At 42.1% G+C, this 11,731-nt stretch overlaps 2 protein-coding genes across 5 annotated transcripts; one reads left to right on the plus strand and one right to left on the minus strand.

Moving 5' to 3' along the window:
* Positions 1 to 326: 326 nt before the first annotated feature.
* Positions 327 to 8,984, plus strand: LOC6567629 (protein artichoke). 2 transcript variants are annotated; one of them, XM_032739854.1, is made up of 7 exons: positions 327 to 412; positions 3,929 to 4,052; positions 4,302 to 4,461; positions 4,528 to 4,891; positions 4,957 to 5,246; positions 5,415 to 5,561; positions 5,628 to 8,984. In XM_032739854.1, exons 2-7 carry the CDS (start codon positions 3,934 to 3,936, stop codon positions 8,742 to 8,744), a joined length of 4,197 nt encoding a protein of 1,398 aa, XP_032595745.1. In that variant the 5' UTR covers positions 327 to 412; positions 3,929 to 3,933; the 3' UTR covers positions 8,745 to 8,984. The 2 variants fall into 2 exon arrangements, with proteins under 2 accessions (XP_032595745.1, XP_001993903.1); XM_001993867.3 differs by lacking the exon at positions 327 to 412 and adding an exon at positions 436 to 1,029 and having other exon boundaries at positions 5,628 to 8,977.
* An 8-nt stretch (positions 8,985 to 8,992) lies between these two features.
* Positions 8,993 to 11,553, minus strand: LOC6567582 (prostatic acid phosphatase). Of its 3 annotated transcripts, none has more exons than XM_032739856.1 (7): positions 11,480 to 11,553; positions 11,193 to 11,400; positions 11,033 to 11,131; positions 10,725 to 10,964; positions 10,204 to 10,653; positions 9,884 to 10,142; positions 8,993 to 9,547 (listed from the first exon to the last, which is right to left on the minus strand). In XM_032739856.1, exons 2-7 carry the CDS (start codon positions 11,367 to 11,369, stop codon positions 9,438 to 9,440), a joined length of 1,335 nt encoding a protein of 444 aa, XP_032595747.1. In that variant the 5' UTR covers positions 11,370 to 11,400; positions 11,480 to 11,553; the 3' UTR covers positions 8,993 to 9,437. The 3 variants fall into 3 exon arrangements, with proteins under 3 accessions (XP_032595747.1, XP_001993902.1, XP_032595749.1); XM_001993866.2 differs by having other exon boundaries at positions 11,476 to 11,541; XM_032739858.1 differs by lacking the exon at positions 8,993 to 9,547 and adding an exon at positions 9,640 to 9,825 and having other exon boundaries at positions 11,480 to 11,531.
* Between the last annotated feature and the right edge of the window lie 178 nt (positions 11,554 to 11,731).

Raw genomic sequence — 11,731 nt, forward strand, 5'->3', positions numbered from 1 at the left:
AAATAAATACACACAGATATATACACAGATATGGCAAGGGCAATAATACAAAGAAACCGAAAAACTTTCTGCCGCATGCCAAAGAACAGCGAAGCCGAACAAAAACTTTTACCCAGCAAAGACGCACAATTCAATCTCATTCACGAAAGAGCGAAAGAGAGAAAAAGAGAGAGAGAGAGAGAGCGAGTGAGATTGTGAGCATCTTGGAATTTTTAGTACACAGTGCGTTTTTAGTACCCCCACCACGCAAGACAAAGAAACCAGTTTCACCTGACAGCTTGGCTGTCCGAGAGCAGAAACCCGAGCAAAGCCAGCAGCCCAAAATCAGTTGCTGCGCGACGCTCAAGTGGAGCACAAGACCGATAGACAAGACTCGGCTCACAGTCGAAGCTCAAAAGCTCAAACCGAAACGGTACGCGAAGCAGACGTTGACGTTGCCGTCGCTGCGCATGCGCAGTCAGTTGTAGTTGTTATTGTTGTACTTGTACTTGTACTTGTTGCTGTAGTTGTAATTGTAATTGTAGTTGTAGTTGCTGCGCAGCTTAATTATTACCCGAGCTTCCAGCAACAGCAGCAGTAGCAGCGCAGCTCCCAGCAGCTTTCTGTGTTCCCGCAAAAGTTTACTTGTTTGTCTGCATTTTTATCGGCACTTGTACGAGTACATGAGACTGACACACACATACACACACATCGTTTGCAGCTGTATGCGTTTTACTTTTGCCTTAATATCTGATTTTGTTCCCCCAACTTGTTGCCTGGGAAAAATATTCTTGTGCTCTTTTTTGCGCTTTCTTTTTGCTTATAACACAATACAAACAAATGTAAACAATCACAACATACATAACTATAACAACAACTCATTACGGGCTTTGTGCAATTGTCGAAAAAAAAGAGAAGAAAACCAAAAGAAAAACAAAGGAATCAAGGCATCAACAAATTTCCCAAGCTGAAAACTGCAACAACAACAACATTTTTGATAGTGACGTGCAATTTCACATAACAAAAAAACCGCCGCCACAAACCGAAAAAGTAAGCCAAAAATATAAATCAGAGACGAAACAGGTTACAACAAGCCAAAACACAACAACAACAATAACAATAACAACAAAAACCGCACTTTGTGATTAACATATTTCCCATCAAAAAGTCTCTGTTTTTTAATCGTATGTAGTATGAAAGTGTATGCGTGTATGTGTGCGTATGTATCTGTGTGTGCGCGTGTGTGTGAAAAAACAAGAAGTGGACGCAGTCGCAAACGAGACCTTGAAGCTGTTGTTGCTGTTTGTGTACGAGCAGCTTTTCGATATCGAATCGAATCGAATGCATTGCAATGCGTAAAAGGGGCTAATAAAAAAAGCCACACTTGAGAAATTTTTATGAAATGCAAGATGCAACATTAATTTATGGCCAATAAAAAAATTTACATACATATTAGTCGATCCGTGTGTCCGTCTGTCTGTCTATCGACTTATTTACAAAAGATGTGTGCGCAAGCTTTTCTCCGCTATTTCGAAAAACTGACTAAATAACGTTTTGCATGGCTATGCACCATAGAGCAAATAGCAAAATAAAAAAACAAACATAAAATACATACACAAAATACATAAGCACATACTGTCTACACGCACACACACACACACACATACAATGTAGTGTTATTTTTTTTCGGTGTCGATGCGCAATCCAACAGCAAACAAGTCGAATCCAACGGTACACCAAACGCCCCAAGAAAGAAATAATCAAGAATCGCTTCGACGGGTGTCTGTTTGTAGAACGAGCAGGAAACGAAGAATATAAATGTATCTCTAGTCAGAGTTTAGTTCTTTAGTTTACAGAAGCACTGGTAACAGTTAGTTAGTTAATCATTGAGTCAACTGATGTGCAGTAAGTGCTAGAATAGCACTAAAAACAATAATTTATAGAATTTTTAATTGCTGCGAAACCTGCTTTACAACGTTGATCATAATTAACAAAAGTAACAGACTGTAAAAATAACCCCTCAATACAGTGGTTCTAAAACTAAAAGAGGTAACGTTTTTTTTTGCAAGCTTAAAGAAGGTCATCATCAGTAATATACCTACAAATTTAAAAATTCAACTTTTCACGCCCATCGTTGGGCCAACAACACTTTCCCTTTTGGGAGGAGAGTACAAAAAATACAGAGCAGAGGAAAAAGTATGACCAAAGTAGTTTTAAGCATGTAATTTAGTTAATTACAAAGTCAGGGCTGTTGGAAGTCTGAAAAGCGATGGATTTGGAAAATTTATATTTCAAAACTTGAACATGTCATTTTTGTCATAAATGTGATAGTCCGGATATGCTTAAGAATATCGCCTTGAACAAATTTGAACAGCTAAAACCCAATTCGAAATGAAAGAAGTTAATATTTATTTATTTATGTGTAAAATAATGTCTAAGCACTAAGCTAGGCCTTCGACTCGTACAAAAACCACAAAAGCTTAACAGTATTATATAAATATATATATATATAAAATATAAAATACATAAATATGAAGAAAAAAATTAATATTTGAGATGCTAAGCCACAAAAATCATGACAAAAATTTACCCAAACAAATTCTTACAAAATGCCATTCTCTGCAAATTCTGAGAATCTGCTGCAATTTACGATTCTATACAAATTTCTGTCTTTCCATTTGCTGTATGTAATCCAAGTGTCACATTCCTGACTAAGTGTGTAGGTAGAATTGGAAATACCATTAGAATATATATATATATATACTTTTTTTTTGTTGACTTGGCTGATTATAGCGTTCTATCGTTTTTGGTGATCTTGGGCGAGTATCAACAACAAGCACAAGAGAATAATAACAAAAGAAACAAGACAAATATGTGGTTTCAACTGAAAGTCTCCAAGCGGTATTCAAATTAAATATTCTCACACAGCGGCGAGCGCAAAGAGGAAATGACCAAATACAGCGGGCAGCTCAATAAATGTGTTCAAATCAGAAAAAAAACACATAATTAACTCGGTGTTTTGAAACAAGTTTTAGACACATTGACTCGTGAATCAAGCAACAAGTAATCCAAGTATGTGTAATCAGCTTACTAAATGATTTCTTAAGACAGTGGACAAAAGTGATTTGGCAAGAAATTGCATGAATTACAATGAATTGAAAATCTAAATAAATATATATATATATATATATATCTTTGTCTCATCATAGAAATTGATACATGTTAATAATGCTAGGTAAACATCTTTTAAATCGAAAATGGGGCTTCGCACTTGACATTGAAAATCAGATGCGGGTTACGTAATTTAATACTGTATATAAATATATATATTTTATTTATTTATTTATAGGATTTTAGGGCTTCGCACTAGCCTTTAAAAATCAATTACCGGTTATGTAATTGAATATTTTATTCAAATTGTTGAAAGCTTTTAGCTGTAAGACATAATTAATCTGCTTGTCCGTCTGTCTGTACGTACAAGCGGATCTCAGAAATTATGAGACCTAGAGAATTCACATTTGGAATATAAGTTCCCGTATACCATGCACAGATCAAGTTGATTTTACTGCCTCCGTTTCGCCACACTTTTATGGACATAGCCTTCCAATTGTTGTTTAATATACCTCGATTTTCATTAAGATGGGTAAACAAATATCCAAAAAGCCAAAAATTAATCCTCACATTGATCATCATATGTGAGAAAGACCGAGTATAAATAATAAACATTAAATATTAAATTAGAAATAATTAATAAAAAAATAATAAAATAAATATATGTTTGTATTCTGAGCAGTGCCTCGATATTACAAACTGTATTTTAATCGATTCAATGTTTAACTTCTAGACGAGCTCTCTCGACCAGAGTCTGTTTGTTTTTATGTCTAATGCACATTTTTCCCCATATTAAAAAAAAACTCTCTCAATGAAAAAACAATCTTTTACTTTGCAGCGAAAATGAAAACGTGGATGCAGCTGTTGCTGCTTCTATTCAGCTGCCTGTGCTACTTGCCACAACACAGCGAGGCCTGGCGGCCATGTCCGGAGCTGAGTCCCGCCTTGCGTCTGCCATGCAGGTGAGTGAATACGTGACAGGTGGACAGACAGGTGGACGGGTGGACAGACGGACGAGTTTCCGCTTGCGGATGACGGACGACGTGTATTATTTTAATATCCGCAAATTGAATGCAATTTTGTGAGTTGGCGCTGATTCGTTTGGCTTTGTTTGTCGTTTAATCACCCAGCAATTGGCGCCGATTACAAATTACAAATTGCGATTTACAATTTACAATTTACAATTCCCAATTTACAATTTACAATTACAGATGCAATGTAGTGCCTTTTGCGGCAACTGGCCAACTCGGTGCTGTGGCCATGGATTGCGATCATGTTGTCTTCCACGGCGATGCGCCCCAGCTGCCGTATGGTGCACCCATCGTGGTGTATACGCAACGACACAGTGGACAACAAACGTTGCCGGCACAGGTGAGACATGAGCCAAGAACTCGAATGGAGTCAATGACACACTCATTTATTATTAATACTTTGCAGACATTTGGCCAGCTCAAGCTGCCCATTGAGGATTTGGACATGTCCAACAATCTCATTCGACGCATACCCGAAAAGGCCTTCGATGGACTCAAGGATTCGCTGAATGAGCTGCGTCTGGCCAACAATTTGTTGGGTGATAATCTGAATCCCATATTCTCCACAGCCGAGCTGCATACCTTAAAAAATCTTCGTTTGCTCGATCTGTCGGGCAACAAGATCAAATTGATTGAGGAGGGTGTTCTGAAGGGTTGCATGGATCTCAAGGAGTTCTTCATGGATCGCAATAGTTTATCGGCGGTGCCTGTCAAATCACTAAATGGCCCCAGTGCCCTGAAACATCTATCATTGCGTCAGAATCACATAGGTAAGCGATCACAATATGATCTTGATCTTCACTTGATGTTGAGATTTTCCTTGCCATCCTTTTAGATACGCTCTATCGGGAGTCATTTAGCGCCCAGTCGCAGCTGGAGATTATCGATTTGCGTTACAACATTTTGCGCAGCATTGATAGCCAGGCATTTCGTGGACTTCGCCGTATACGGGAAATCAAACTGGCCGGCAATCGTCTGACCAATCTGAACAGCGATGTCTTCGAGCAGCTGACCACGTTGCACAAACTGGATCTGTCCGCGAACTTCTTCGGTCAATTTCCCACTGTGGCACTGGCCTCCATTGCTGGTCTCAAATCACTGAATCTATCGTCCAATATGCTACAGGTGACAATCTTCTAGCTTTATATGACTAAAACATAATCCAAGAAGTCAAACATAAAAAAAAAACGTTTTATATTTTAAAACGATTTACAAATATTGTGGTTGACTTGTTTTTAATGTGAACTTTTAATAATCCCATCCATAATCGAATCCAACTTTTTAATTTTTTAGCAACTGGACTACACGCATATGCAAGTGGTAAAATCGCTGGAGAGCCTCGATCTGAGCCGTAACAGTATCACCAGCATTCCGCCGGGCACATTCCGCGATCAGAGCCAGCTCAAGTATCTCGATCTGAGTCTCAATTCGCTGCGCACAGTGCGTATACTTGATAATTTACATAGAGAGAGAGAGAAATTTACTAATCTCTAATCCCATTTACAGATCGAAGACGATGCGCTTGAGGGTCTGCCGAGTCTGCAAACGCTCATCATTAAGGACAACAATATTCTACTGGTGCCGGGCAGCGCTCTCGGCCGCCTGCCCCAGTTGACCTCACTGCAAATGGATTTCAATCGGGTGGCGGCACTTTCCGCTGAAATTCTGGGCTCCGTTCAGGCCGCCGATATCACCACACTCTCCCTGTCCCGCAATGTGATCCGGGAGTTGCCACCGGGTAGCTTTCAAATGTTTAGCAGCCTGCATACACTCGATTTGGCGGGCAATTCGCTGGCAATGGTGAATGCGGACACGTTTGCCGGATTGGAGAGCACCTTGATGCTGTTGAAGCTGGCGCAGAATAAACTCACTGGGCTGGGCAACACACCGTTGGCATTGTCGGAGCTGCGTAGCCTGGATCTGAGCAGCAACAATTTGGGCGACATTATGCCCACAATTTTTGCTGACTTGGCGAACTTGCAGTCGCTGAATTTGAGCCGAAATCATTTGATGCCGCTGACTCCGGCTCTGTTCAAGCCACTGACTCGGTTGCAGATCATCGATTTGAGCCACTGCAGCATTCGCCAGCTGAGCGGAGATCTACTCGCCGGCTTGCACGACTTGAAGCACATCCATCTGGGTGGCAATCAGTTGCAGGAGCTGCAGGATGGCACTTTCCTCAATCTGTGGAACATCAGCTCCATTGATCTATCCGAGAACCGCATCAATTCCATTCGTGCCGGCGCCTTTGTCAATGTGATGCAATTGAAACGCTTGGATTTGCGTGGCAATCAGTTGTCCGCTTTTAAGGGCGAGTTCTTCAATACGGGCACTGGCATCGAGGAACTGGACATCTCACACAATCAGCTCAGCTATCTGTTTCCCTCCTCGTTCCGCATTCATCCACGTCTGCGCGAGATCAAAGCCAGTCACAACAAGTTCTCCTTCTTCCCCGCGGAATTGATAACCACGCTGCAGTATCTGGAATACATTGATCTATCGCATAATCAGTTAAAGACCGTCGAAGAGCTGGACTTTGCTCGTTTGCCACGTTTGCGTGCACTGTTCCTCGCCCACAATCAACTGGACATGGTCAGCGAGATGGCCTTCCACAATTCCACCCAGCTGCAGATTGTCGATCTATCGCATAACAGTCTAGATCGCATTGGGGAACGCACCTTTGAGGGTCTGGTGCGACTGGAACACCTCAATCTCGAAGGAAATCAGTTGGCGGAGCTTTCCGATGGCGTATTTGAACACTCCAAGCTGCACATGCTCGAGAACATCAATTTGGCCCACAATCGCTTCGAATATGCTCCGCTCAAAGCGCTACAGTTGCGATATTTCTTCATTTCCTCACTAGATCTGAGTCACAATCGCATTCGAGAGTTGCCACGGGATGATAGCATTATGGTGAACATCAAACGGATCGATCTCTCCTTCAATCCACTCAGTAATCAGGCGGTGCACAATGTGCTCAATGAACCGAAGACGGTGCGTGAGTTGAATCTCGCCGGCACAGGCATTGAGGAACTACAGCTGCTGGAGACCCCGTTCCTACAGTATTTGAATCTGTCGCACAACAAGTTGCACAACATCAAACCGGATGTATTCCAACGTGTGACGCTTCTCGAGACACTCGATCTCTCCAGCAATGAGTTGGCATCGTTGAGTGATCTCTCGCTGGCCTGGCCACAGTTGCAAGTCCTGCAAGAGCTGGATGTGTCTAATAACAGTTTCGAGCTCATTTCGCAGTCAAATTTTGCACAGCTGGAAATGTTGCGTACGCTGCGAATGAATCACTTGCCCCTCTGCAGCCGAATCGAGAAGAATGCGTTCAGACCGCTGCCAAATCTGGCCAATTTGGAGGCATACGATCTGCCGCTATTGGGGTATCTGGATCTGCAGGGCATTATGGAGCTGTTGCCGGGCCTGGAGCAGCTCGACATTGAGGTCAAGGATGCGACCATTGGCAGTGAACAAATCCAGCCGTTGAAGCATCCACGCTTAAGTTCCATTGGCATACGTGGTGAGCGCTTAAAGTCCATCTCTTCGGGCACTCTGGCCGGGCTGAAGAGCAGCGATCTGATTATCAAGCTGCAGAATACCTCGCTGAGTGCTCTGCCGCCGGCGTTGCTGTTTCCCGTGCCGCGTTCCTCGCAGCTCGCACTTAATGTGGAGGGCTCGCGGATTAGTTCGCTGGTGCCACAGTTTCTCAACGCACTGGACGATCGACGGGCTAGTTTGCAGCTGCACGGACTCGAAAGCAATCCCATCAATTGCAATTGTGATGCACGCGCTCTGCGCCGCTGGCTGCCCAACTCGGGCATGCCGGAGCTGAGGTGCCACGACCCGGCCTACCTTGCCGGCCGCAAACTGATCGAGGTGGGTGACGATGAGCTGACCTGTGAGCCACGTCGGATGACATCCTCCTCGGCTCGGCCGTCGACATCGCAGCTGCTGAAGACCTCGCTGGTGACACGAAGTGGCAGCATTGCCACCGAGGAGCCGCTCATCATTTGGAGCATGGAGCCGACGCAGCCAACGATTATGAAGATCAAGACAAAGGCGCCGCTGATGAAGGCGCAGGCGCCCATCATCAGCAACGATGACACACTGATCATTGGCATTGTGGGCGGAGTGGTCGCCTTTATCGCCATATTGATAATTATCATTTGTATTATTCGGCTGCGCATGAGCAATGTCGAATACCATCAGCAGAGTGCGGCCATGATGGGTATGCCAACGGCAACGTTGCAACAATTGGGCGCCCACAATGCCGCCTACAATTATAATAATAAGAATGCCGCGGGTGCCACAGCACTTTATGCTGTCCCACCCTATCAGGCCAATTATGCCACATTGCCGCACAAGGCGTCGTCGTCCACACAGAATCTGACGCAGCGTCAGCAGGTGGCGCAACAGGCCGCGGCACAACAAGCGGCGGCAGCTGCTGCCGCCTACTCGACCATGTCGCGCATGTCGTACTTCAGTGGTGCGGGTGGTGGTGGTGGGGCACTGAGTGCTGATGGTGCCGACAGCCTGACGCATCAGCATCAGCATCCGCATCAGCATCAGCATCAACCGTACATCATCTATTCGGACGACAAGGCATACAGATAGATGTGAATTAGGGATTGTGGATAGGTAAATCTGCTTTCATCCTGTCTCCATCAAATCTTTCTAACCTTCTCTCAGTCAATCAGCCAATCAATCAATCGATCAAACAGGTTCTACCACAATCGTCATTGTCAGCTTATGTTGTATATAGACTTAGTTACATTCTAACCGTATCTCTATCTTAATTAAGTCGAACAAATCGCATATGCGTGAATAAACAAATTCTAGTATAATATTAAAAACAAAAATTGTTTTCATTTTGAGCTCGTTTTTTTTTCTTCATTTTATTACAATTCATAAAATATGTTTTTGTTTTTTGTACAACAAGATAATTTCATAAAAGCCTATACTCGTAAATGCAGATATATATAGATATATACTTAGTTATACACATGCATGCTATATGTATATATATAGTCTATATTCGCAAGATGCACACATATGTAAAAAAATGTGTGTAAGAAACTTCAGGGTAACTATTCACAGTCTTTGTTTTCCATCGTTCAACAGAATAAGCAACAACAAGATCAGAGAATCAACTTAATAGCCAAATGCCCAATAATTAACAGTTTGTGGCATCAAAAGAATGGCAACAAACGAAATTAGTTATACATATGCTTAATGTCTATAAACTATATATACATATGATTTCAAATATTAAACAAAGTCTTTTTTGCAAGCCATCCAAGTCATTATCTATGCCATTTGAGCATACGAAGTGTACATGCTGTAATTGCGACGACGATAGTAGATCATTAGGCCAAAGCTGGCGCAGAGTAGAACACCAATGATGCAAATGAGAATGCCTGCAATGAGATTAGAAATTAGTAGACAGCATTAATTATGCAATCATTGCATGATACATTTCAATTAATTTTCACAATTTGCCTTACATTATGTTAAAATATTACTTCAGTTTTTATAACAAAACCCGCTTTCACATTTATGTCACACTTTGATACTAGGTCTTGAAGATAATTCTAAAATGTGTATGCAATCTTCGCAGACTTTTCATGTGGATGATTGAAATGCTTTTGAAGCTGTTCTAATTGGTAATTAATATACGATTTTTTTGGTTTTCTTGCTGTTAAGGCTTTAAGCTTAGTTGGATATATATTGTGTAAAGATCTTTAAACACATACCTGATGCTGCTGCCAAATTGGCTTCCTCATACGTCATCGTCAGTGTGGATCTTTTGCACTCATCAACCCAATTTCCTGGCAACACATCCGCATAGAGATCAATGAGTTTGGCAAGTGGACAGGAGACACCACAATTGGGTATATTCATGGGCAGCGGCTCCGCTGTGGTGTTCTTGTAAAACACCGACACCAACGGCATATTATTGGCATCCACACGTAATTCCAACATTATGCACGCCGTATATGGTGGACTGTGAGGCTGAGTGACAAATTTAAACTTAACATCATTAAGATTAATATATAACATTTTGCAATCTCACCTCAAAGAGCTTGAGTGTATTCAACAAGTTGGCAATTGTGGTATCGTGTGCACTATATATAAACACATTTCGATCCGGTATCAATTGATTTTTAATTTTGATCTCGAAACGCTCCAGAATATCCTTCAGCAGTGGACCACCCTTGAGACGCGCCATTGTCCGGGTATACGTATTAACCGAGAATGCAAAATTCGAGGCCCACGTCAAGTTGGCGCCTCCATAAACCTTTTGTGCCCACACTGGCAGTGTTTTGTTGTATAGCGTCTCGATGAACAGTGTATTGTTCAAATATTGTGCATCAATAAATGTTTTTATTTGTCGGCCACTATTTGCGCTCAGATAGTTAAATAGATTTTCATAGCGTTCTATTAGTGACTGAAATTCCGAAGATGCTTGCAAGTTAGCTAGATAATAGTCAAAAGCTGGACACGGAGCCTTCGCAGCGAGAATCTACAATGAATAAAGATTATATTAGATCAATAAAAATGTGGCGTGTGGCATGTGCAGCAACAACTAGTTACCGGATCAGCCTTCTCTGGTACGGAATGCACAGGAATTGGTTGCCATTTGATTTGTGGATTCCACACATCCTGATCAATCGGCTCGTATAGACCAGCCAAATGGGATTCGGCACTCATCAGTGTACGATCCACATCCGTAGACTGCATATAGATCTCATCTCGGTTGTATCTGCTGCCCAACAGGCAGTTGTATCGTTTCCTCAGCCATTTACCCAACTCGTAATGCTGTTGTTTGCCAAGCTGCACGCAAAAAAAAAAACAATGAAGATATTTAGTTACAGCCACAGATTTAAATTTGAACTACTCACATTTGTCAGCTCACCCCAGGCCGTAGGCCAGTACTTGGGGTTGCCCCACGGATCCGTTGGATACGGATTTATGGGCATTCGATCGCCATGTCGAAATATCTGCAAAGCAACACAAACATTTAAGCATATGGCACCAAAAATTGACTTAACATCGACTCACCACGTGCGCAAATTTGAGCTGACCAGTTAAGCTCGCTTGTTGTTTACCTTCTGCCACCGCCTCCCCCCCGATGTCGCTGGGGCACTGTGCTTTAGCGCGTCCGAAACACGAAATGCAAATCAAGCTGAAAAAGACGAATGTCTTTGCCTTGACCCAATAGTTTTGGCCGTTGCCCATTGCAAACTAAAGTAGAAAGCAAAGAACGTCTCTGCACACACAGTCAACAGTTATTATTAAGTCAATAAGTACGTGGCGAGTGCGTCTGAACACATCAATTACTTACTCACTTATCTTTAAACAAAGGAATGCTGCTGCTGCCTATCACTATATTTTGCATTCAACACAAAGCCCATTGTGTTTCAATAGCTTTCGATAGACAATTGTGATACATTGTTACTTATCGATATTTGAGTATCGACACAAATAAGTGTGACCAGAAAATCATAGAATTTGAATTTCGGAGTGTTTTTCTTTTTGGGCGAATTCAAATTTGAGCGAAAAACTATATACATATTTTATTATTTAAAAAGCTTTTACAG

The sequence above is a fragment of the Drosophila grimshawi genome, unplaced genomic scaffold (genome assembly GCF_018153295.1).
Source record: "Drosophila grimshawi isolate 15287-2541.00 unplaced genomic scaffold, ASM1815329v1 contig_311, whole genome shotgun sequence".
Taxonomy (NCBI): Eukaryota; Metazoa; Arthropoda; class Insecta; order Diptera; family Drosophilidae; genus Drosophila; species Drosophila grimshawi.